Genomic DNA, 27,739 nt, shown 5'->3' with positions numbered 1-27,739 from the left:
TATATATATCTGTTAAATCTAATTGGTCCAAAGCTTCAATTAGTTTCATTGTGTCCCTGTTTAGTTTCTGTTTTCCTGATCGGTCCATTGAGGAAAGTGCAGTGTTGAAGTCACCCACAATTATTGTGTTAGGTGCAATGTGTGCTTTTAGTTTTAATAAAGTTTCTTTTACAAAAGAGGGTGCCCTTGCATTTGGGGCATAGATGTTCAGGATTGTCAGTTCTTCTTTTTGTATTTTTCCTTTGACCAGCAAGAAGTGTCCCTCAGGGTCTCTTTTGATGACTTTGGGTTGAAAGTCAATTTTATCTGATATTAAAATGGCTACTCCAGCTTGTTTCCTGAGACCATTTGCTTGTAAAATTGTCTTCCAGCCTTTTACTCTAAGGTAGTGTTTGTCTTTGACCCTGAGGTGTGTTTCCTGTAAGCAGCAAAATGTAGGGTCCTGTTTACGTATCCATTCAGTTAGTCTGTGTCTTTTTATTGGGGCATTAAGTCCATTGATGTTAAGAGATATTAAGGAATAGTGATTGTTACTTCCTATCATTTTTGACGTTATTTTTTTAAATTTGAATGCTTAACTTCTTTTGGGTTTGATGAAAGGTTACTATCTTGCTTTTTCCAGGGTGAAGTTTCCCTCCTTGTATTGGTGTTGTCCTCCTATTATCCTTTTTAGGGCCGGGTTTGTGGATAGATATTGGGTAAACTTGGTTTTGTCATGAAATATCTTAGTTTCTCCATCTATGGTGATTGAGAGTTTTGCTGGATATAGTAGTTTTGGTTGGCATTTGTGTTCTCTTAGAGTCTGCATGAGATCTGCCCAGGACCTTCTAGCCTTCATAGTCTCAGGTGAAAAGTCTGCTGTGATTCTGATAGGTCTTCCTTTATATGTTACTTGGCCTTTTTCTCTTACTGCCTTTAGTATTCTTTCTTTGTTTAGAACATTTGGTGTTTTGATTATTATGTGACGGGAAGTATTTCTGTTCTGGTCCAGTCTGTTTGGAGTTCTGTAGGCTTCTTGTATATTCATGGGCATCTCTCTCTTTAGGTTAGGGAAGTTTTCTTCCATAATTTTATTGAAGATATTTGCTGGCCCTTTAAGTTGTAAATCTTCACTCTCCTCTATGCCTATAATCCTTAGGTTTGGTCTTCTCATTGTGTCCTGGATTTCCTGGATATTTTGGGTTACAAGCTTTTTGCATTTTGCATTTTCTTTAACTGTTGAGTCCATGGTTTCTATGGAATCTTCAGCATCTGAGATTCTTTCTTCTATCTCTTGTATTCTGTTGTTGATATTTGTATCTCTGTCCCCTGATTTCTTCCCAAGGCTTTCTATCTCCAAAGTTGTCTCCCTTTGAGTTTTCTTAGTTGTTTCTACTTCTGATTTTAGATCCTGGATGGTTTTGCTTAGCTCCTTCACTTGCATGTTTGTGTTTTCCTGTAATTCTTTAAGAGATTTTTGTGTTTTCTCTTTCATGAGCTCAGCCTGTTGACCAAAGTTCTCCTGTATTTCTTTAAGAGATTTTTGTGTTTCGTCTTTCATGACCTCAGCCTGTTGAGCAAAGTTCTCCTGTATTTCTTTAAGTGTTTTTTGCATTTCCTCCTTGTTGGCTTTTGTATTCTCCTGGATTTCTTTCAATGATTTTTGTGTTTCCCTTGCAAGGGCTTCTACCTTTTGATCCATTGTCTCCTGAATTTCTTTATGTATGACCTTCATGTGTTCCTGTACCAGCATCATGACCAGTGATTTTAAATCCAAATCTTGTTTTACTGGTGTGATGGGGTATCCAGGACATGTTGGTAGAGGAGAATTGGGTTCAGATGTTGCCATATTGCCTTGATTTCTGTTAGTGACGTTCCTGCGTTTGCCTTTTGCCATCTAGATCTCACTGGTGTTAGTTTATCTTGTCAGTGCTGGACTCACCAGTGCAAGCTGCCCCTTCCCAGTTGGCCTCTGGTGCACAGCTTACCTCCTGCACTGCTTGTAGACAGTGTGCTGCTGCCCAGGCTGTTCAGATCCCAAAGCAGGCACCCGAAGGCTCCCGCTGGGGCCCGCTGGATTCACTGGAGCACACTGACTTCTCCCAGCTGGCCGCCCGGAAGCCCAGCTAGCCACTTGCAGGACTTGGAGATGTAATGCTGCCGCCCAGACTGATCTGGATCCGGAAGCGGAGAGAGTAGAGCTAAGGGCTCCTGCCTGAGGCCTTGCCCCAGATTGTGTCTGTGGAGCAGATGGAGCCCGTGTGCACTCCCAGGGAGTGCCGACGGTGTATGCTACTGTGACCTCCCCTGAGTTCCGCTCACTCCGCTTGGCAGCCGATCTGCCAACCGGGCTATCGCACACAAGGTTAGCCTGGCCGCCCAGTCCCTGAGTCCAGGCAAAAGCCTGGGAGGCCAAGGTCCGAGCAAAGTTCCCCTATGGCTTTGACTGTTAATTGGGTTTGCCAGGTGACTAGGATGGCGGGCGTGTGCGCCTGCGCTCCCTGAAAGCACCGGGAGAGTCTGCTTTGCTAACAATCACCTGGGCGGGTTGACTCACAGATGGCCCACCAAGCCGCCCAGTTCTTGGGGTCAGTCCTGTGCCTTTTGGGGCCTGGACCCCCGCTTTGTTAGCCTTAGGCTATGCCTGTTACAGGTCTGCCCGCCTGAGCTCTCTGTCGTCCTGCAGGCAAAATGGCGGCGGCGCGCTCGCAGGCCTGGGCAAAAAACCTCCTGGTTGGGTTGGCACCCCGATGGCCCCCCGACCCGCCCAGGGCCTGGGTGCAGGCCAACGCCCGTCGGGCTCAGACCACCGCGGTGTTGGCCTCGGATTATGTTTGTGTACCTCAGTCTGTCCGATTCCTGGAGTACGGAACCAAGATGGATCCTCCTCTCCTGACTGGTGGGAGGCCGAGTTCTGAAGTGGCCTCCGTGCAGGAAAGGCGCCGCACAACTGCAGCTGCTTGCTGTCCGGCTGGTCAGCGAAGGTCAGTGGTCGTGGGCGCAGGGCCTAACTGGTCCCTGTGACGCCTTGGTTCCACTGCTGATGGCCCTTCAGCTGGAGCAGCCACTGCTGCCGCCGCCGCCGGCATTAGAAATCTTTTTTCAGATTGCTCAATAGAAAAGGTGCTTGTAACCCAGCCTGAGGACCTGAGTTTAGTCCCCAAGAGCACATGTTAGAAGTAGGAAACTGACTCTGACAAGTTGTCCTAGGACCTTTATATACCTTTTTGCCATGTAAGTGTGTGTTTGCGCTCACACACAAATAATTCAATGTAACTTTCCTCTTTTGTAAGCATATGACCCATTATAGTTATCATTACTGTCCTACTTTTTGATAGCACATAAGACAGATCATAAGATCATTCTTCTCTCTGACAACCATTGTTCAACAAATAATTTTTCTTTATTATATGCAATACCTTTTTGTACATTTTATTTCATTTAGCATCTAAGAACTTATTTTTCCCTTGAATCGCTTGTAGTTGATGTTCTTGTTCTGTTTTTGCAGCAGTCCAGCCCCAGTTCAGCAGTTCTGTTGGGTATAATTCTGTGTATATCCTTCAGTTAAGGAGTTGAGAATGGTTTGGTGTATATCCTGTAATAATTTGACCATGTAGAGTGACAGCAGAGCATTTGTTGTTTTAAAATCCATTGCTCTTGGCAAGGGAATAGCACAGTCCTCTGAGTGTTTTTTCTCTGAATCTTGTTCCTCATTGTTACTGAATAGGTCATTTGTGTGTCTAGTCATTAAACTTTGTCCCTTTCCTCAGAGAGAGGGCATAGTGAGACCATAAAAGAAACCTCCAGTTACTTCGGAGTAAAGACTTCTCTGTCCTACTTCTAAGAAAATCTTATCATTGGTTTGATGGCTCCAGTGACTTAGCCATTTCAACTGTGGGCCAGTGTCCTTTGCCTGCCTTTGTTTTCTCACAGGTATGCTCAAGCATGGTAGCACACACCATTTGCTCTTGAGTGCCTGTGTTGACCTTTCTGATAATGGAAAATTTTAGGGCCCTAATTTCTATTTACTTCACTGATGTTGGTATTTCTTGGAGTCCATCAGGCCTCCTTTGTTAAAAGAGGAAAGAAGCTAGAGCTTTGATTTTAAGATGGCGGCCACGCGCCTCATTTTGTCTACATGTCCTGCTGTATAAGAACTGGGACCCTGGAGCAAGTGCATTATTTTCTAAGGACATTCTCATTCAGCATCTGGATCCCATCCTTTTTTTTCTTCATGAAAACACCCTCATACTTCTTAGAAATGTAATTTTAACATTTGTATTTCCCAGCCCTGTTACTAATCTCTATGGAGTCAATGACTTTTAAAATACTTTTAATGCTAACAGGCACAAAAAAAAAGACCTCTCTGAAATAGCTTTAGTTGATGTACATTATATTTTTCAAAAGCTTCTTTTAAAAATATCATACTGCCTTTCCTCTCAAGGTAAATTTTTCCACATTTTGTCTTTTCCTGTTGATAACTCAACTGAAATGTAAAATAAAATTTGCCTAACTGTCTCCATCTAATTGATTGAATGAGAGTGATGTAGACATTTATTAGATGAAAAGGTTTAATCCAGGACTTTCTAGGTCATTGGTAGCAATGAGAGTGGATATGGGTGAGGAGTCTGTTCATTCCATGTGTAATTGCACTAGAGAAAAACATCTCCATGAACACTTTAGGAATTCTCTGAGTTTCTATAAATGCTATGTCTAGCAGTGCCAACTGACAGTTCCTTAGTAAGATATGAAATAAATTTCGTATTGTTCCTTACTGAGAGACATTTAATACATAGTATTTATTACTTTCCAGCATTTTCTTACCATTGACTAACCATTGACTTACTTATTCTGAGATTTATAGAATTTTATAATGGTGTGAGATTTGTTTTGAAAGAGTTTTCTTTGAATTTCCTTGATGCTAAGCTAATTATTAATTCTTTTAATGTTAAATTGCTAAGCTGTTCACTTGATCAGTAATTATGCAGCCTTAAGGTTCACCTAAAATCCAAAAATATGCAGTAGACAAATTTTAACTCAGAAGTAAGGCAATAGGTTGGGTCTAGAAGACTGGACAGAAAGAAAAAAAATCACATGTAAAAGAATGTTCTTCAAAGATAACTCATGGACCTAATTTAATAGAATGTAAACATTAAGTCCAACTTTTTCTAATGATTAGGCTAAGGAAAATTCTATAGGGTTTAAGTAGTATTTTACGTAGCCTCAAAATTTATAGATGAAAATGAAGCTTGGTCAAATTGAGAAGTTTTAATGTTATATTTATTTATATCATAATGTATTCTTCAATAAGTTGTCTGCTGCACCCACACATTGTAATAAGTGTATGTGAATTAAAAAGCATAGATATGAATAAGGAGTATGGCTGTAGCTCAGTAGTTAGTATGTTTGCTTGCAAAGGATGGCCAGAGCTCCAGTTTTTATCACTAAAGCTGAGGTAGGAAGAGGGTGACAGGCAGTGAAGGTGGGGTTGCTTTTGCGTTGTGCCTCTGTCAAACTAATGTAAAATTTTACCAAAGTACTCTCTAGTCCAGTGGGGTGTCACTCAGTGCTACAAAGAAATAAGCCGTGAAGGGCCATGGAGACACTGCAGGTATATGCAGCTGGATGGAACACTTCCATCTGACAGTACTTCTGAATAGTTCTGTCTACCTCGTGGATTATAAAAGGCAAAGAATCAGAGGCTGTGAAAGACCATCATTTGTCAATGTGAAGAAAGAGTATCAGAGGATGTGGGACAAAACAGATCTGCAGGGAAGTGTAATTTTTCATTGTGTTACTGTAATGGTACATTCATTGCACTTCCCCCAGACCCAATGAGTGCACCACGAAGACCTCACCAAGAGTAAACTCTAAGGTTAAACGTGGACCTCAGGCTCAGAAGCTGTAACAAAAGTGCCACCATGGTGCAGGACTCTTCGGTGGCATGCCATGTGCATATGGGAGGTAGGTGGCAGATGATAACTCACAGTACTTTCTAAGTTTTTCTGTTGATCCTCAACATGCTCTAAAAATGTTAGTTTTATAAAAATTCCCCCTTTTTTGTAGTCTACTTTTTCCCTCTTTTGAAGGGAGATTATCTACAAAGATCTTGATGACTCTGTGAAACCAGAGACTCAGCTGTGATCATAATAATTAATGTAGGCAATAATATATTCCATTTGTAGACATACTTAGCCACATGAGTCTGTGATGCCCTGTGGTCGGCCTGATTTTCCTGATATATATATCTCCTCTTAAATTCTCAGGGACAAATGGGGGATTTGACAGCAGAACTAAATGAGGTGCCATTTTCTTAAAATAGCTTTGTGCAAATACAAGTGATTCTCCTGATGTGTCATAATCGCCTTGTTCTTAGAGCATCTGGGCACGTTGTAGCTTATGATAGTCATTTTCCATGTGGTGATCTGCCCTTGGTCAAACACATTAGGTTCCTTTTGTATAGCTTGGGAGTGATGGCCCAGTTTTGGAGCAGGTGTTGAAGAAAAAGCAGGAAAAGACAAAAAAGTAAGAGTGTAGAGAGAATATGAAAATGTCTCTTTGAAAATGGTGTCAAAAAGGAAATGGAGGCTCAGCAGTCTGAGGGATTTCAGTGTCTTTCAGGTGCTTTTTTCTTTTTAAAATTATATATTTCATTTTTTATTTCTTCTATTTTATTTTTAGACAGGATCTTACTACATCACAATTCCTGGGCAGGAACTTTCTTTGTAGACTAGGCTAGCCTCTAACTCAGAGCTATCTGCCCACTTATGCTTTTCAAATCCTGGCATTACAGGTATATACCACCACATTAGGTCCTCTACAGTATTCTTTGGGAGATAGAAATTACCCTGTGTTGTTTCTAAGAGAAGGTTAGAATATTAATTTAAAAAATTCTCTTAATGATTGTGTGTGTGTGTGTGTGTGTGTGTGTGTGTATGTGTGTGTGTGTGACTACAGGTGAGGGCTCATGTGTGGAAGTCAGAGAATAGCCTGTGGGAGTCAGTTATGTCCTTTCAAGCCTGTGAGTGTCTGGGATGAAGCACAGTGGGAGTTTAGCAGCAAGTGTCTTTCCCTGCTGAACGTGTTGCCTGGCTGTTATAAATTAATTCTCAGTATAATTTGTATAATTTAATATGAGGTAACACTTCATAAGGTAGTAGAGATTGTTTGAAGCATCTTAGCTTTCTTTTTTCTCTTCACTCTATATCATTATAATGACAAGGGTAGCATTTAGTGGGGTTTATAGACATATTCTGTAGACATACTGTGTGTGTGTGTGTGTGTGTGTGTGTGTGTATGTGTGTGTGTGTGTGTGTGTGTGTGTGTGTGTGTGTGTGAAAACTTAGACTACCAGGTGTTACTTTTTGCTGTTCATTTAATACCATTTGTGGCTTTTTTACATTTCCTTATTTACTAAGTATAATGTACTATGATATGAAAGAAAATCAAAGTAGGTAACCTTAAATATGTGTGTAAGTGCAAATGGATGATTATTAACACAGCTACTTTCATCTAATGAAAGGCAGATACAAATTTATAGTGGAAAATAACACAAATAATATATTATTTAGATCCTTCAGTGATCCTTATTTTTGGTTGGGTGGATGGTGGTGGTACACACTTTTAATCTCAGCAGCCAGCCTGGTCTACAAATCGAGTTCTGGACAGCAAGGGCTACACAGAGAAACCCTATCTCAGAAAGAAATAAAAAAAAAATCTTATCCAGTGGATTGGCATTCATTATCTTCAAAGCAAACCCAAGTAGCTCTGTGGCTGAGATTGGGATAGGTAGACATTTATTATGCTGGTCTTGTGCTCTGGCCCTAAATCTTTTTTTTATTGTTTCTTTTTATCCCATTGTCTTAATGTCTCTACTCTGCTTACTACTACCCCTTCCCACCAAAGGAAACTTAAGAATCATTAGGAAGAATTAGTCATGCTGTTGACTATCTCTTAAAACAGGTATTTTGGCTAGATCTGGTAATTTATATTATATAACATCTTGAACCTTGAAGACTAGCTAATGATAATTTACTTAACAGGGTGTGTCCAGAGTCATCTTTGAATTTAAAGAAGTTTCCATTCTTAGTGCATTAGTAGAAATCTATGCTATTGATTTTTAAAAGGTGGTTCCAGATCATTTTATTGTTTTGCTGATCAACATGTCAATCACATAGCAGACACTCAGTGAAAAATATATTAAATGAGTCAAATTGATTGCTATTTATGCTGTGGGAATGAAAATTAAATTGCATCACACATATCCGCAATTGCAAAAGAAGGCATAATATCAGGTCTCTGTGTAAGGAAGAATGTAGAATCAGTTTTCAAGAACTTAGAATGCTTGCCTGTAAATACGTAAGAAAATTAAGCGACTAGGAAAATCACTGTATACTAGAAATAAGTATATTAGAAATAAATGCATAATTGATATACATGCTATACATGACTTGATTTGTAATCCTCTGAACTGGGCATTTGAATCTAAGTTTTTAGGTTAAATGAGGGAGAAACAAGTTATTTATGGGATTATTTTTAGGAAAGCATCTATTAAAGACAGACTTATAGTGCTGGGAAGATGCCTCAGCAAGTTAGAATTTGTGCTTTATTAACCAGAAGAGCTAAGCTTGACTCCCCAGTAATCTTGTAAACACTCAGGCATTGCTGTAAATGAAGTCCTGGTCATAAGGCTCAACGGCTGACCCATTCTCTTCAGGCAGGCACTTTTTAACTAGATCTTATAATTAATATTATATATTGAATTAATTTATATTATACTAAACTTTGAAGAGAAGTATAGCCCCAGCATTGGGTCAGGATGGGGATAGAAGAGGCTTTCAGGAACTGGATTCCCAGGCTTTCCAGCTAAAACAATGAGCTCCTGTTTGGTAAGACATTGTCTAAAGTCCACCAGACCTGGAGCAACAGAGGAAGTTGCTTGAAATATTGTCTGGCCTCCTATGTGCCCCATAGTTATGTCCACTCAAAGCAAAAAAAGTGTAAAAAGAGATTTAGAAGCAAACAAACAAGCAAATAAACTCCAGACATCTAGGCAGTCCAGAAGTGTATATACTTGTCTCTTTGTGATTTAGCATTCATTTTGACAGCATAAGTAGGAACCTGAGAATACTTCTTTAAATTTATTCCAAGTTGACATCTGAAGGAGTTTCATTTGAAAAAGGAAATTGAACTATAAATACCAGCAGAATCAGAAAAGATTTATAATGGGACAAAACCAGTTGGAAAATGTGAGAGGGGATGTTCACCGCTCTTTCCTCTAGCTGAACCCAAACTCAAGTGCTTGTGGGGGGCGGGGCGCCAGATGCAGTCAGCCATGGCAGGGGAGAGAGACTGTGCAGAGCCAAGACATGGGAAGCCATTTGTAAAGTAACTTTGATTTTCTATTCAACTCAGAGTTTCCCCCTTCTTCAAGGGTGCTTTGCCATGTTCGTGGTGGGGGTTCTTCTTTGTTTCTTGTGGACTTTATAGATAATTGCTTCCTTTCCTAATCCTTTCTTCTCCTGACAGTCAGTCTGCTATTTCCCCAGCATGGAAAGATGAGGGAAAAACTGAAGAATCATCCCAAATGTATATATTTACATGGATTGCACAGTATAATTATTGAAATAATCAATTGGACACTTGGTGGGATACAACTTTGATAAGGCAAAGAGTTTGCTTAAGAGGAAAAATTTTTATTATTGGAACTTTCATAATTTTTTTATTCTTAATGTATTTTTTTGATTTGTACATTTACTGACAGTGAAGTGTATACACGAATACACAGAAATCACACATAAGCACACAAACAATCCACATGCATATACACATACACAGAACACACTTATACATACTCACACATCATCCTTGTTTGCTGAAATTATCCTAGTTTTTCCAATTTTAGCACACAAGAGAGCAAAATGATAATGAATTGAAATTTTTGCCATAGCTTCCAAATACTTGTTTTCCAGTGGAGACTATGGTCAGTTGGAGATCAAAGAAGAGAGCCCTTTACCGAGAAACGCTTAGCTGTATTGGGTTCATTTTCATTTTGACTCCCAAAGGCATGCTTAAGTTTAGGGATCCTTTCCTCAATCTACTTTGAATGTATTCTCACCAAGTGGAAGAGACTGGTTTATAAAGACATTCTTCACTGTGGGTTGAGCTTTGACATCAGTACTGCATGTCTTGTGTTCATCCAGGTGTATCCTTTATTGGAGATGAAAAGGAGGATTTTAATAGATGTGGCTGAATGAGTTCACTACCATGCTGCTTTCATACATGTGAAACCAAGAGTGCTGTGCTGACATCCTAGCAATGGCGCCACTCTCTGTGTAGAAAGAGAGTCCTTTGTTTTAGAATTTATGCTACGTTTTCTTTTTGTTCTGTGCTTCTGAAGATTTTGCTTGTCCTCTACCAAGTTTTAGAGTCCAAAGCGTAGATTTTGATGGTGTGCTTAAAGAAAGATATTTTTAATTTTGCATTCCATTTCGAATCATTTACTCACATAAAAGGACTTGCAGAGATGGAGAGCTTCAATTATGTTCATATGTAATTATGCGGCAACATTTGCTTCAAATCATTGCACATCTTTGGTGGGGGTAGAAAGTATTTCTTAATTACTGACTGGACTGATTTTTCTTTCCCCTCTGGTTGAATGTATGTGGCCTTCCTGATGAGCTACTTGAAATTCTCTCACACGACCATGTAACATCCACACTTACTTATTGGGAATTGCAATGTTTCAGTGATGAACAAGATATAGAGAAACTTTCTAACCCATTATTTATGAACCCTGCTTCTTCTTATTTGTGAAGTATTATGATCTGAATATTGGTAATATTTTCTCTAAAAACTTAACACATTTATGAAGTGTATTACACCTGAGGTTTTAGCATCTATTTTAAACGTGAGAACATTTTAGGGAACCCAGATTTCCTTGCACTGACATGGAGGATAGAGATGGGTGGTGCCAATTGTTTTGTATCAAGTAAGTTCAAAAGTTACTGATATTATCACTTGAATCCAGTTCTGTATAATCTCTTATCCCTGTGGTCTATGATCATACATAGTACTAATAAAGCTTTAATACAAGTTCTACAATATAAGTTAAAAATGGAAAGGCAGTGGTGAGAGATGTAAAAACACCCCAAGGCTGGAGAAATCACCAGGAGCCTTGCAGTAGCCACAGTAATCTGGTTCTGCTTTGTGTAGAGTCAAAGATTAACAGTGTAATCCTTCTTTCTTCCCTTTCTCACATTAACACAGCAAGAGGAAGGAAAGCCACATTAGCCCGGCACGTACCTGCTATGAAACAGTTGGAATTATAGCCACAGAAAGGAAACGGACTGAATTCATGTTGTAGTACGAAGCCAAGCTGGGCTAGCATTCGGGCTTGTTAGCATTCAAAGCTGCTATTGTTCTTCATACCAAGGTCTGTTTTCTTTTGAGATTGGGTGTAGTTTTACACTTCTGCAGTCTCGGTTCTTGGGAGGCAAAAGCCAGAGATTGAGACAGATGGATCACAAAGTTGGAGAATGTGAGGCCAGTGCAGGCTTCAGTGCAGGTTCCACACTCACCTGGGGTACAGAGTGAACGTCTGTGTTAGTGCATGTCCCTCTTCTTTTTGTGCACATGCATGCAAATGTGCACACACAAGATTGTAATTGACTTTTAAATATAAGAGGAAATCATCACTCCAATTTCTGTGAAATTTGAAGACTATAGTTTAATTTCAACATAAAATATATTTTATTTGGTGTATCATGGCAAAATATCTAGAGTTTTGGGATAGATGAGAGTCCATCTTATGGTCAGTGTCAACCAGTGACCAGCTCAATACATTGCAGGGAAAGGCATCTGGAGCACTTTCAGCTCCATGACTTTGAAAAGCTTAAGGGCGAAAGTCTTTATAAATAGACACATATTTAGAATTTATTAGGAGGAATAGGCTGTGCTAGAGGAAGTAGTATTATAAAGCATTTCTGTCCTTAAAATGCTTCTAATTTTAAAAATTTGATTGTAATTATATATACAAAGACAAACAGGTGCATTTTGTTTGGTTGTATGTCTAGGTACTACATGTGCAGTGTCTGCAGAGGTTATAAGAGGCCATTGTGTCCCTTGGAACTGGAGTTATTGAAGGTTGTGAGCTGCCGTATATGTGCTATGTGCTGGGCATTGAACCAGTGTCTTCTCGAAGAATAGGCCTTGCTCTTATCCACAAGTCATCTTTATAACTCTAAGTGCTTGTGATTTAATTCCTGTATAGTCTTAGTATTCCTATAACCCTTAGACCTTATGCACCATTCCCAAAATAAATAAGTAAATGATGGATATGTAACATAACATAGATGTTAAGATAATGTAATAAACCAATGTAAGTAACTGAAGGCTCTTAGTTTCAGGATCAATATGTGGAAACTGCACTATTATATAATATAGTGATAGAATAAATACAGAAATATTATTCATCGAAATAACCATAGCATTTGTAAAACTATTAAAAATAGAGAAATTATACAGCATAATAAGATCATGTAATAATATAAATACTTTGAATAAGAGGGCATTTAGCTCACATAAAACAATATCTACTTGTGTTTTCCTACATGGTACTGTTGCTGTCCATACCCAAGTATGTTATACTCAATTAATTAATTTGTTAATTAATTTCTTGATTACACTATGGTTATACCAACCATCTTTAGTTTGTTTGCTTTTTTGAATTCACAAAGATCAGAAAGGTGCTAGAGAACAAATGCTTTTCAGTGCTTTCATTAATATTTACCATAAGGGCAAACTTAGTTCCAGTGCATGAGTCATTTCTACCCAGACCTTGGAAGTCACTTGTCCTGACCTTTTCATGACAGATTTAAAAAAATTTTTTTTCCTATTATAGTGTACTAGTATCCTATTATAGTAGTGGGATTACCTGGTACTGTTTTATTTGAATTTTGGCTTTAGAGTAGATTTTTTATTTTCATTTAAAAGAATATCCATGCCATGGAGCGTGTGTGGTGTGTGTGTGCGTGTGCGTGTGCGTGTGCGTGTGCGTGTGCGTGTGCGTGTGCGTGTGTGTGTGTGTGTGTGTGTGTGTGTAATTATTTACCAGTATTTCACCGAGAAGCACAAAAGTAATAACAGCTCTTTGATAAAAAATTGTAGCAATGAATGTGTGATTAACTATCCTTAGCAAATGCTATCCCTCCTATTAACTAAAAAGTTATACTGTAGCCATTTAAGATATATATAGTATAATGCTGTTCATATTTAGTTTTTTGTTTTTCAGTTACTTATACTTCCAAAAGACTTTATATGTTCACATTTGTAAAGATTTGGGCAGTGCCTGGCATATACCATGTGGTGTAAATGTGTTTCTGTGAGTAAATAAATAATAAGCATATAATAGATAATGATGTATGCTTATTATCTAAGCTTTGTTCTTCCTCAGGGAAAGGAAATAAGAGAAAAGTTTAAACATTTTTTTATACTGTGAATTACCAAAATGTCATTTGTAAACATTAAATCATTTATCTTTTAAGATATAGATGCTTTTAGCTTTTGGTCTTCCTAAGAGTGGATTAATTTAACTGCTGCTCTTTGAAAGATAGAATATATATATATATAACTCAGGGCAAATGAAGGCTGTGCAAATTTCACTGTGAAGAAATTCTCAGAGTGACGACTGCATGAGTGTATTTGTAATCTTGCTTAACTGCTGTGATTGTCCTAATGTTATATTTATGTTCCTAGAGGTAGAAAAGACCAAATATGTTCTGAATCATTTTTCCTCTATGGAGATTCAAGCCTGTCATTTGTATTTCAAATTGTGTTCTGTGTGGTGATTGGTATTATTCGCAATGTTCTCATTTACTTGCATTTGAGAAGTATCTGCTAGGGAACAAGTTCTGTGAAATTTGCTTTGTGATATTTTCATTATTTTTGGAGAGTATTTTTTGTCATATTTAATGTGGTCCAGGTTCTCTTCCAAGCTGCAGAAGGGGGATGAAGAACCGAGAGTATGATCTGACAGTGGTAAGGTGGAGGTGGTGATGCTAAGTAGTTCCAGTTGTGCTACGTTCTACAAAGGCAAACCGAGGCCACTTTATCCACTCAGAAATGTCCAGAGGGCTTCGGAAGCCAACTAGAAAGTGAGTTTTGGAGAATGAGAGGGTGCCAGCAAGGTGAAGGTGGGTAGGTTGAAACAGGAAGAATCACTTTATATAATTTTTCAAAAATAGATACGGAGGGAGGTCAGTACAACCTGACCTTGAGACCGAGGATCAAAGTTCTGTGAATGGAGGTTCTATAGTAAAAGAGAATTTGCCTTAGAAGTAGCCATAGAGGGGAGCAGAAGCTGCATAATGCTGAATTGTTTCGGCAGTATTAAAGGTTTTCTTTAATACCCCAAGAGCGATGGGGTTCACTTAAAACCATTTAAAAGAATGGAGCTAGAAGAACAGGCTTGCTCTTGTGTTGAGAAAGCAACCTTTTAGCAGTTTTATTATTTAATTTTTCCTTCAAAAGGTCTCATTTGGTTCATAAATGGTCAGTACATAGGTGAGAGGTTTGAGACAATGTTTTCACATATTTGTATTATCTCAGGTTGCATTTTGCTACTTTTATAAGTGTATCTCTGTGCCTCTGCCCAACTGTAGGCTTAAAATATTTATTGATCTAGTCTCTCCTTGGTCCACTATGTATGTCTTTTCATTTTAAGTGTGTTGCCTTAAGACTTACTGGCATACATAACATTTTGTCCTTTAATGCTAATAATAGTTTATTAGTGACAGTGACACTAAGGCATAAATAGCTGAATGTGATATTATTAGAATCATGGTTGCCTTGGCAAGCTTTCCTCTTTCATCTTTCTGTCGCATCTGACCATGTCACAGTAGTCCCTGAGGCTATTGTTCAATGACTCCTCACCTTTAACTTTTATGCCAAAGGTTCCTGAAAAGTAGCTTTTAATTTTATGTGTTAGAATACATGGAGCACAAAGATCTAGGAGGAGGCTCAACTCAGCCTCTGTGTATAGAGAAATGGGTTGGGGAAGTTTCATTCCTCCAAATCCTTGACCATGTGAGTTGTGGAAAAGATGTATGGATATGGTTAAGTCTCAAAGGTTTTCAACAGTACAAATGAATATTTAGTTTGTGATATGTTTTAGAAAGTTAGCATTTAGCTTATGTGGAAAATATTTAAGTAACAGACATATATAATACATGGTGTAGTAGAAAGTCATAAGACTTTCAAAATGGTGGTAACTTCTTTAAGGAAGGAGACTTCTTCATGTTAGGTGACTCAGAGAAAACTTATTTATTATATCATTTATTTTTCAAATAATTTTAGATGAAAGCATACTGGCAATAAGTGATACCCAAGTAGAACACTTTGTCAGTGCTAGATGGTGGATATTATAAGTGAAAACAAATAAATTTTTAAAAAGGAAGTTTGTTTGAGAACTTGACACAAAACCACAGCCGATTAAAAGCAGTTTTAAAAACTGACAAGTGTGGTAGATCTGGTTCTAATCCCAGCACCAGAGAGGCTAAGCTACCATGACTTCATAGCAAAATAAAAAAGCTGTGTATTTATTATTATCAAAAAGGTTATAGGAAAGCATTCTCAGGGTTGGTTTTACAATTCGAATTCGATGTCAGGGACACATATGTCCATTCCTGTCCACAAACAGTTTCTCTTGTTTATAAATTTTTCAGAGCTAGAAATGTTAAATTCTTACTGTAAGCCACTGTCCTGGCTAAATTTCAGTCAACTTGACAAAAGCTAGAATCATCTGAAAAGAGGAAACTTCAGTTAAGACAATGCCTATAACTGAGCCACCAACCAAACAGTAGACACAGAGCGGACTGAGGCCCAGACATATATGGGAGGAGATGTGCTGCTCAGTTTCCATGGTTGCCTTGTCTGGCCTCTGTGGGAGATGGGGCTCCTAATCCTGCAGAGACTGGATGTGCCAGGGTTGTGGGATACCAAGGAGGGGCCCCACTTTTTCAGAGGGGGAGGAGAGGGAGGATGGGGAAGGACTCTGTGATGGGGGGAACTGAGAGGGAGGGCAGCAATTGGGATGTAAATAAATAAATATTTTTTAAATGCCAGGAAAAAAAAGGAGAAGAAAAAAAATAAAAATGAAAGAATGAACAGCAGCAGTCATGATGCTGGGCTGAGGGTATGAGTATCTGGAATCAGTGTCTGAGCTCAGAAAACATCATGCAGGCAGGCCGATTTAAAACAGAACCTTCTGGAAAGAGGTGTGCATGGACAAAGGGCCTCATTGAGCAAATGAGTGGATTCAGTGTATAAATCATATTCCCCCCAAAGATTATTTTTTCCTATTTCTATGAGCAAAAGTTTTCAAAGGCTTTACCATAAAGTCTTGAAAAAGAAAGAAAAAAAAAAGCTGAAGGATATTTTTTGTTATTCACAATTGCTGAGGGAGTAAGGGCCCCGCCCATTGTGAGTGGTGCCATCCCTGGGCTGGTGGTCCTGGGTTCTAGAGGAAAGCAGGCTGAGCAAGCCATGACAAGCAAGCTACTAAATAGCACCTTCTATGGCTTCTGCATCAGCTCTTGCCTCCAGGCTCTTTTCCTGTTTGACTTCCTGTCCTGACTTCCTTCAGTGATGAACAGTGATGTGGAAGTGTAAGCCAAACAAACTGCTTATCCCCCCAAGTTGCTTTGGTCATGGTGTTTCATCACAGTAGTGGAAACTCTAACTAGGGCAGTCCCTAAAGATGGCAAACAGACAGACTGGTGCTGAGCCTCATCAACAACAAAAGTACTGTTTTTCCCCCAGAAGCACATTACATCTCTTTGGCAAGCACTCACACTCGATGTGTTCACTAAACAGCACCTAGTAGATTGTAGGCGATTGTAGATCATTGAAGGTCATCCCTTAGCACAATCTAAGAAGCTTATTTATAACTATCACTTTACTCCAGAGTCCTTACTGATGCCGTTTTTTTTCATAATGATAATTAATGGTTAGTAAAATGTGTCTTTTTTTTCTTTCTTAGTGAAGACATTGTCAAAGTCAGTTGCCTTGAAAACAGATCTAATGGCTCGAAGGTCCCCCAGTTCCATAGTTTTCCCCAGATAACATGGTAGATGCTCAAACAGGTTGGCTGTGGGAATGTCAACTCTTTCTTTTTTGCTTTGGTGCCTGTTCTGTGTTCCCAAACATTCCTTTTCTATGATCTTAAAAGGCTATCACTAGCACAGTGGCTTATTGCAAGGATCATACTGTGGGTTATACCAAGAACATTTGGATGAAATTGAAAGGTAAGCTAAGAGTTTGAAGGTACAAAGGGTGGCCCTCTTGGCATCTCAGGATTATGTCTGCTTGATACGCACAGCCATATTCTCCCTTGATTCCTGATAGGATGTGGTTACATAGATTTTCTTATCTGCAGAAAAACAAAAGGCTGCCACTTTGAAATATCCTGAAAACCTGGGTGAAGTTTTCTTGGATACTGATGGGAATAACCATGTCTCTTCAAGGAATATCCTTAGTATCTTTGATTACTTTCTTATGCCATATATTTTTTTTTAAAGTCCTAAAATGTGACAGGACAAGCCAGGTCTATATTAAGAAAATTTTATACTTGGTTCAGAATCACTCCCACCTCTTTCTCCATCACACATATCATGGACAGATCCTTTGTACAATTCTGTTTTGTGTTTTAAATTTGGCTGCTGTTTTTAATTATGTCTGCAGTTCTTTTATAACAACATATTCTATCAGTTTTAGACTTAATAAACAATATCTACTATAGACCATCTCCTTAGTTATTTATATTGTAAATTACTTCCTTAGTGAAGAGCTTCAAATTTTATCTTATGTAAGAATTTCTCCTACATTATGGCCTGGGATACATCTCCTCTAATCCCAACACAATTTCCTTTGAAAAACAGCAGTGAAATTTTATTAAACTCTTAATAATTTATAATGCCTAGCCAAAGAAAATAAAAATGATTACTGAAAGGCACAAGTCTCCACTACAAATAAATTGCGTGCCGGTGGCAGCCACTAATTCGAAGCAGCTTGTGAATTTGGGCAGAAAGTTTTTAAATTATCTGAATTATAGTTCTAACTTAATTTGTCATCCACAGAAACAAAATGACTTCTTTAAACACTGCAAAATGGCTTGACAGAACATGGTACAATACATCAATCTTGGGAGTAGGCTTTAGTTCGGATGAAGTCCTACTCTTTTGCTACTTTTGTCTCCCCCATGCAGTGTAATGTTTGGCCTGCATTCAAGGAAGATGCCAACCAAGACATGTAGTCTTATTTAGATGCTGTCCAAGATGTCTTCCTTTTCAGCCTGACTCTAGTTAGGCAAGAGGCTGTGTCTTAGTGATGACATTCTCCCTATGCATTTTGTTCAACTTTTCCAAAATATCAATAAACTTTATGGAGTAGAACATATAAAGTTAACGTATTTTCTGAAGTGTTTTAAAGGACAAAGTTGTTTATTTTTTAAGGTAGCAAGATGGAAAAAAGTTTAGTAGGATCACAGCATAATAAACCAATAAAGCCAGCTGGACAAACATTTACCCACTGAAGTAGGTGCTAAAGCCAGGCGAGAATCTGTCTATGCAGCTTCAACATGTGCTAAGAGCCTTGTTGCTGTTTCTGGCAGATTATTTGCAAGATTAGTACTGGGGCTACAAAGCAGTGTCAACTGGAAAGAAGCCAAGAAAAGCTTCCATGTTTTAAATTTTCAGTAGTTGGGGCTCTTACTGATCTCTGCTGTTTGTTGAGGCCCTTTCTGGAGGACATTGGAGAACAAAACCAATTAGTTACATCTATTTTTCCCCTCCTCTCTTAAAATGCTTCTTTATTCAATTCAGTTGAGGTCTTCATACAAAATGTGTGGTGCATTATTGCCAAATAAATCTGTAAGGAGAATGAAAATCCCAAACAAATATGCCAGAGATACAGCTGCTAATCTGTCAGCTAATTGGAATATTGACAAATTCAATAATGCATTCAAGATTTTTCTGTTCAACTTTTAAGAAATTTTAATGTTGACCAGAGCTGTATCTTGACACTTAAGGCTGTTAGCCATTAAATACATAATTGGTTTCCAAAATGTGAGTCCAATACAGCCAAGTAGGGAGCATGGGGAAGGGATTTCCACTGTCTGTTCTGAAACAAAACAAACACAACAACAGCTCCAGGACTGTACAAACAGAATTATTCACGGGGCCTTTTTAACGCAGTGTTTCAAACCTTATGAGATTTGGGATAGATATTAACAAAAATTAAGTTATAACTCCTTTAAGGTGTAGATATTGATGCTTTTAGTGAAAACACACACACACACAATATACACATACACACAATACACACACACACACACTTTAGTATTTTAAGGAATATTACAATTAGTGTGTGCATTGGCTGCTTTTCTCATTGTCATGACCCAGTCTTTCTCTGAAGGAACTTAATGTTTTATTTAGGCTTAAGAGTTCAAAATGTAATGCAGTTCTTCATGGCTGGACGGTGAGGTGGGGCCAGGCTGAGATGTTAGATCCTACTTTGTCTGTAGTCAGGTTCCAGGGAACTATCAACTCTAGGTCAATCTAGCTTCTTTCTTTGCCCTTTCTCTTTAGTCAAGGATGTCCACTAGTGGAATGGAACTGCAGTAATGACAATGGCCCTTTCCTTCTCAGCTAAACCCCTCTGGAAACTCCCATAGACCAGACCTACCTAGAGGTGTCTCCTAAATGGTTTCCAATTCAATCAGGATAACAAGGGAGATTCTTCATTTCATTGAGTCAGATCATATATGGATATTAATGCTGAGAACAAAGTCAAATATATAAGACAATCATAATGAGGACATTTAAAGGAGGATATTAAATAATATGTAGTATAATTCTGCCAGTCTTTCTTTTGTTTCAGACAGACTGGCCTCCAACTCACAGAAATCTGTCTGCCTCTGCCTCCAGAGTGCTGAGATTAAATGTGTGTATCACCTCACAAAGCATTTAATTTCATTTTGCACATAAATATAATGCAAATCATAGTGGATCTGTTGAGTGATTAGTAGTGGGTTGCTATCGGTCGTAGAAGTACTGTCCTTTAGAGACACAGAAATGTTGTATCTCAATATTTTCTTAGTGGATCTCTCTTAATACCCAGTCTCTGATTTTGAAATTCCAGGACACTGAGTTCTGAAACCCTATTATATCATTAGATAAAACAGACCCTATTATATCATTATATATTTTACTTTGTTCTCAGCATTAATATCCATAGACGATCTGACTCAATGTAGTGGAGAATCTCCCTTGTTATCTTGATTGAATTTGAAAGTGTCTAGGAGATACCTCTAGGTATGTTCTCTAGTGTGGTCTGTGGGGGTTTCTAGAGGGGTTTAGCTGAGAAGGAAAGGGCCATTGTCAGTGTTCTTGCTCCTAGTTCAGTATCTATGAGTTTTTCCAAGATTTAAATGTTTCCACCAACTATAGAAAACATTGAAGTTTCCTTTGGTCTGGTACATTTTCAGTAATTTGAATCAAATAACCATTTCCTTAACTATTTCTTCTGGAGTAAATGAGTCAAGCCTTCAGAATGTCTCAAAATGACTGATCAAGGTGACTCTTATGTGGCTGCCTTTGAATATTTTCAAATTTCAAAGTTTTTAAAATAGTGCTTCTTTAAACTTTTGTGACTTTGAATAATTAGTCATTCTGAGAACAAGGATGATATTTTAATTCATAGAAACACCACAGAGTAGATAATGAATTTATGTTCCCTTTCTTACTCCGTCTGTTCCATGATTAGTAAAGCATGGGTTTTTACCATCATTTTCTTAAATATAACAAATAAGTAATAATATTGATAATGACACTGTAGATGCAGAGCAACACTTACAAAAAGTTTGGAGGTTATATTCTTATCCTTTACACTAAAACTTTCTGATCATTTATTCTGAGTGTTTTACGGAAGTCTGAGTTTTCTTTTGATTGGTGGTAAAGATGGCTGCATTTCTGAATCATTGGTACTTTGTTTCTTCTACATTTTTCTAGAAGATTTCCATGGCTGTGGTGCTATTGCACCTGTTCTCACTCTGGAACTGTTGAGTTTGGACCCAGTTTTATATTTTTCTGTCCTCCTTATTCTTAAAAACTCAGCTTTCTTGTGTTGGTCACTTTATTCTGTTACGATTTTCGGGAGTACCACAATTTGCTAAACTAGTCATCCCCTACTCCCTTCTTCGATTATCATCAACATGCACATTGAGAAACTAGGCATTCTCTGCAAGTTCACCACTGCCTCCAATTGTATATGTGAATCATGCTCACCTCATCAATGAGTGGTCGTGTGAAGCAGTTCTACTGTGGTACGTGGTATTTAGATAGCTCGACTAGCTCCACTAGTATGAACATTGTAGTTGGTAAATAGCTACCCAACTGACATTCCTGAGCCTAGCACAAGCCTGAAAAACCTTGATCCCCTTTTTCTTTATGTTTTGAATATCAGTTGTGGGTCTGTCACTCTATGTGAGAAATGGGGTTTGTGTGTCTCATACTTCATATCCTGGGGGTTTTTTTTTGTTTGTTTTGTTTTGTTTTTTGTTTTTTTTTTTGTTTTTTTTGTAATATAGGTGTTGAATTCTCGAAGAAGGATTACAAAGAAATTGATGTTATCTTAATGGGATATTTTGAAGTTGTTATTAAAAAGCTATATGGTTTTCAGTCAATGGTAAAGTCAATAGATGCATAGTGACCAGTGGCCAAAGTCCTTCTGCTCCACACAGTGTTCCGGTGTGGTGCACTAATTTAACATCATTTAGACGTTTTAGTCAGTACCAGTAGTTGCAAAAGAAATGGACCAAGGGGAATTGCGCGAAACTTGTGCTTCTTTATTGTGTAGTGTTTTACTTATAGACTAAAGTCGTCTTTTTTTAGAAATCATGAATTATGAATGGAAATGGTGAACACCCTCTCCAGTACAAAGTGCTCTTGTGTAGAGACTCTGGTATAGTAGAAACAGCTCTGTGACAACCAGTCCAGTAGTGGGATTTTCCCCACCTCTGCTACATCCTCTGCAGTCTTGTCAGAGACTTCTCATTTTTTGTAAGTGAAATTATGGGAAAAATATTGAGATCATATATATGTATATATATACATATATACACATGGATATAGATATCTATATATCTACATATCCATATATACACACATATATATGCATATTCAGGTACAGGTATATATATCCATATATATAGGAGATATATAGATATATGCTAGATATATCTATATATACATATATAGTTACTATATATTTCTATACATATATCTACATAAACATTGATATATATCCTATGTATGTACATATATGTGTATATGTATATATGTATATACATATATATACTTTGAAGACTAGAAAGGTATACACCCCCACAAGTATATGGTCCTTCCTCAGTTTTCTATCTAAAATCTCTTTTGGGTCCAGATATGATTTTAGGACAAAGCCTGACTGGTACAAACAGTGCTGACTTTATAATGGTGACCAAATTGGTGTCATGTCATCACCAGTCCTGGGACAAACATGGCTTTGTTATTCTGGTGCTGAATTACTCTCCCACAATCTTTTCTTCGTTGAAAATCATAAACAGTGTGAAATCAGCCTTTGTCCCCAAGTAGTCATCTGTGGACTTAATGTTGATAATGAAACCCTTGTTTTGCTGGAAACTTAGGCTTTTGTTGAATGTGCTTCTTACCAAGATGATCATTTTCAGCATATGGAGCACATTAGAACATGCTGGAGCTGGCTTCACAGTTCAATTTGCTAGTACTGTACCTATCCTGGTGATAACACCTGGATCAGTTTAGAAGTTGTGTAGAAGTTTAAGAGATGGTGTAGTTAATTTCTAAAACAACTGTTGGTCTTTAGATGTGTGAACCCCATGGTCTTTCACATTCCAGACGAACTCACTGCCATTTGAACACATTTATACCTGCATGTGCTTTCTGAATGTGAAATAAAAAACACGTGTCTCCTCCACGGTCTTTATTTTCATTTAAACTCTTCTGCAGGGTGACATTACAGAGGTTGTTACTATTTTTTTTTCTTTCCCTTTTCAGTGACAAGGAAGATGCCTTAATATTTAACTTCTGTAACCTTTAGCAAATGTTCACTAAAATACATAGGTGATGGATGACTTTCCTGCTTTTTCAAAGCACATGCATACTCACAGTCTGAGCCATTTATGATACCCTAAGTAAGCCATTGATTCCTCTTGGAAGCTGTGAAGTGGACAGACATTAAAAATTAAAGAAAGGCTATTCAGTTACTAAGACTACATGCCTTATCTCTGTGGCTAGCTAAAAGCCCGGTGCCAGTTCATTGGAGCTTTGAAAAATGACCTTTCCCAATGACCTCTTGACTTTTAAAGACAGCACAGTTTGTAGTTCCGGTCTAAAGTACTAAATGCCTTTGGGGAGTTGTACAGTATTAGTCCCATTAGCAATATTGAATGTCGCCTCAGGATACTCTCAGAGAAGAACCATTAGAGTACAAGGCATGTGCTTTATTGTCCTCCCCAAGTCAACTATTAATATTAATTTTTCCATGTAAAAAAAAATCCATTTTCCCTTCATAAAATAACCATAGTAGAGCTTATGACATTGCTCTTAAGGTCAAAGATACATTTCTGAACTTTTTTTGTCGTTGTTGCAATCTAAGCCATCATGACCATAGTTCACATGTTTAGGTTTATCTCACATCAAGAAGGTAAAGAGATCTCTAACAAATATTATTTTTATCTCAGTTTTACTTGCAAATACAGCAGAGTTTTAATGTATATTATCTGTCTTTCAAATGTACTATCTTTGAAATAAGTGTCTCCTGTGATTTGAAATGCCTGAACTAATTATTTTTGTGTTTCATACAAAGAAATTACAAGATTTGAATTTATACCTTAAAAAAATCAGTGTTTATAGAGTACAATATCATGTTCAGTAGAAAAGATGATCTTTTATCTAAAAGATAGTGCAATAACTGCCTTTCTTATGGCGAGGCTGCTCCCCAGAATATCCTAATTAGGACATGAAATACAGACTCTGAGACTTTCTCTGTTTCTTTTGTGCCTTTTTTTTTTTTATCATGTCACTTAACATTTTAATCATCTCTCCTGGCAGAGGTAGACTGATGTAGATATCATTTCTGGGCTCTTAGATTAGCTAATGTGTTTAATTTGTGATTAAGCCAAAGGCAATTTAGCACAGGTTCAGTAGGAGAAAAAATGCTTAAGGTGTTGGGTGAGCGTGCTAAGAGAACGATAAATGTTATCAGCAACTGAATGCACTGTGTAGATGTACTAGTATTACCGAAAAGTGGCACCCTTTTTGTTGAAGGCAGAATCCTGCAACAGTGTTGAGTTTGGCCTTGAACTTGTAGTCCTCATTGCTTCAGGCTCTACAGCTGGAGCATGGGGATACGCCACTGTGTCCAGCTTAAAACAAAACAAAAGCAACAAAAGCAAAACGTGCTCTTGTATGGCAGTGAGGAAGGCAAGGAGAATACTTACATACATACATATATGTGTATGTATGTATGTTTCAGGGCAATCATTTACTTTTCTGGAAAAGTATATGTCTACGTGGTTTGTCTGTATACTGCATGTATTCTGGTCCCAATGGAAGCCAGAAGAAGACCGTAGATCCCCTCGAGCTGGCTAACAGAAAGCTGTGAGTTGCCCTGTAGGCAATGAGATTAAACCCAGGTCTTCTGGAAGAGCCGCCAATGTTCTTTAATGGCTTAGATATCTCCAGCCCCAAGACACTCACTTTTTAAGTGTCCACTGTGTATTAGGCATCAGGCTTTGGGGTTAACCTAATTATCTTATTTAACCTTCAACAGCAGTGGTTTATAGATGAGAAAGGGGAACACAGTGAGGAAGTCCAAGAGGAAAGATTTCAATCAAGATTTGGCCAACTCGGCATGTCTGAGAACGTGCATTTTTGATACGGTGCATGAATAATGTTAGAAGTTGCTTCAGATAAAAGAGGAATGTAGTTTCCTCTTTATGGATTGGAGTGAAAAATTAAATGTGTTATGCTTAGATTCCTCTGATTGGAATACTATCTTTCATTCTTGTACATAGATTCTGCTGGTTCATTTAATGCCTTGTGCATTTATTTAATTAAAAATGGTTACTTGTATGTTGAAAAAGTTTCATTGGCAGTGGTGGGGGAGATAGAAATTGTGCTCACTGATGGCAGTTGTGATCAAGTGTGAGAAGAGATGATCTCAAGGCTGACTTGGAGAGTCCATCTAGGTTATTGACTTCACACTCAAAGTGAGGGTTTAAAATATGGTGCTCCTTAATGCAGCTGTTCAGTTAATGTGAAAAAAAGCATACAGTGTACTATGTTTCTCACTTTCTTCTTCTTAAAGGCTCATGTTTGTGCTCTGTCATGTGTCTGTTAATAACATGAGATCTAAAGGAGCTAGCTGATTATTTTCCCATAACATTTAGCACATATATATAGAACACTTATAATGTGATTTATTTAAAAGGCTACAAACAGAAATAGCATCCGAGCTTCTTGGAATTTAATTTATTCCTTGATTATGAAACTGTCACCAAGGACTGACATCCCAGATCAGAAAATACTACATATTGGAATGGCAATAAATTTTAATGGTGAAGTTAATATCTCTTTCTGTCTTCATTTTTTTTTTCTTGAAATATCTCTAGCCTTGCATGACAAATTAGAGAGATGCTGGCGGTTTGTGGACCAAATGTTTGGGTACTTTGCGTAAGCTCATCTGTGCTGGTTGTAAATGAGAGCGTTTTCCTCTCTGCCTGTTTCTCATCAGGACTCATATATTCTTGCGTCCAAAAGGACTCTCTGATTTAGCTGTGAGGCTGATTTTATTGTAGGGATGTCTGTGTAGTCTGTCATCACAGGCAATTCTGGTGAAACTGTCCATGTTGTGCGTGTGTGTTGTGGCAATGTGTTTGAGTCTGATCTTTTTCAGATGCATGTGTGAGTGTGCGCCACTCTTTTATAGCTGAAAAAGAGATGGAGGCAGCAAAACTTTCTGCCAGAATATGTTTTCTATTAGATTTTGTATGGCGAAATTATAGGTTAGCGTGGTGCTCTCATGAGGCCGCCGCCGCTTGCACCCGTCACTGGAAGACAGCTAACACCTTCCTTTGACTCACGTTTTCCAAGATTCCTTAGTGTTAAAAGATGGATTTCTTTTTGAAATGCAGAAATTAAAAAAATATGGCACAGAGCATTTTTATAGCTTTATTTTGTCTTGAGGGCAGATATATGGATTCCAGACAAAACGCAATAAGAGACCAGGACTTTACTTTCAAATGGTCTTACCAACACTTCCTGCTGGAGATTTACATCCATGAGGAAGAACAGCAACGGCTTTGAGAGTTAGATGGAGTGGGCTGGAGAGCCACACTCATGTTCTATCTGAGCCTCTTCTCTAACCTCCTCCTACTACTCCACTCTCCTGGTTTTGGAGCCTTATGGGTAGATAAAATGAAATAATGCATGTACTCTGTGACTTTTGTTAATCTCAGGGTAAATATGAAGTATCATCGCCATTTTACTATGTCTGTCTCATTAGCATGTACCCTTGTGGTATTGGTCCTGTTGGTAGGATTGATATTCCCCTTCCTCCTTGTTAAGAACCTAGTCAATTCTGGCATAACTGACTATAAGGCATCTCTTATATCCCTATTTCTATTCACAGAGAAGTTCAGCCTTTTAGGAATGACAGGGTTATAGGTACAGTGTCAGAGAAATAAATATGCTGGCTGGGTATAAATATGCTGACACTGGGCAGGGTGTTTGCCCCCCGTCATATATTTTTGTGTGATGATCTGCAAGTGCTTCCATTACAAAATCACCCTGACCTGTAGCATACACAATAGAAATGTATTTTCCTACAGTTTTGGATGCAGAAACTAAGATGGAGGTGCCTGCGGCTTTGTTTTCCCTCATAGTCTTTATCTTTATCATTTAGAAGGTTCATTTCTCAAAATGTCCCCCCACTATGTGTCCCCTGATCACTTTATGCATTCTCCGTCGTTTCTCCAGGTGTACAATTTCTTTTTTTTACATAGACATCAATCAGACTGTGTTCAAAACAACTCCGGAAGTCTCATTTTAACTTAATAACCATTTTCCATGTCCTTAACTCTGAATGTGTCACTCCCTGAGGTATTGAGAGTCTTAAGTATTTAGGAGAGATGGGGAAACCACTCAGTCCATATTTGGCAGAGTCATAGAAAAGTGGGTGCCCTCTTTGAATCTGGACGCAGCTCTAATCTTTGCAGAACTATGTCTTGGGCCAGACTCTTCTGTTCTCCCCTCCAGGGTTATCTGTCTGCACTGACTCAGAGCCACAGTGGTTACTGCAGTGCTGAACATGAGCACATTTTCCAAAGTGATATAAACACAAAGAGATGCCGTAACTAGAATACCTGTGAGGATACATTGGCAACATTTGGGAAATCTGAAATATAAAATGTGAAGATACATTGAAGACACTTGGCTGAGTCAGCTTCTTGGCTGTTCTTAATTTTGGCAGAAAGAGAAGTAAGGATAAAGAAATGTGTCTGGGTTAAGACTCACGTCACAAAAGACAGTAAGAAAGCGAGAAGATAAGAGGACCATCTGGATAATTGAACACAAACAGCTTCCTTTTGGTGACACTGCCCTTTAAAAGACTGTTTAGTTTTTCCTTT

At 38.2% G+C, this 27,739-nt stretch overlaps 1 protein-coding gene across 3 annotated transcripts in view; it reads left to right on the top strand.

Annotated features, from left to right (window-relative positions):
• Nucleotides 1-27,739, top strand: part of Tmtc2 (transmembrane O-mannosyltransferase targeting cadherins 2) — a 427,423-nt gene that overhangs the window by 133,101 nt on the left and 266,583 nt on the right. Inside the window, exon 1 of one of the 3 annotated variants that reach the window (XM_052165623.1) lies at nucleotides 5,826-5,943. The exons of the other annotated variants lie outside the window; for them this stretch is intronic. Coding sequence (XP_052021583.1) covers nucleotides 5,924-5,943 — 20 coding nt within the window. The 5' untranslated portion in view covers nucleotides 5,826-5,923. Of the gene's footprint in view, nucleotides 1-5,825; nucleotides 5,944-27,739 lie in introns of those variants that run through there. 3 annotated transcript variants of the gene reach the window in all.

Source organism: Apodemus sylvaticus, chromosome 20 (assembly GCF_947179515.1).
Source record: "Apodemus sylvaticus chromosome 20, mApoSyl1.1, whole genome shotgun sequence".
NCBI lineage: Eukaryota > Metazoa > Chordata > Mammalia > Rodentia > Muridae > Apodemus > Apodemus sylvaticus.
This window is presented reverse-complemented; position numbering and strand designations above follow the sequence as displayed.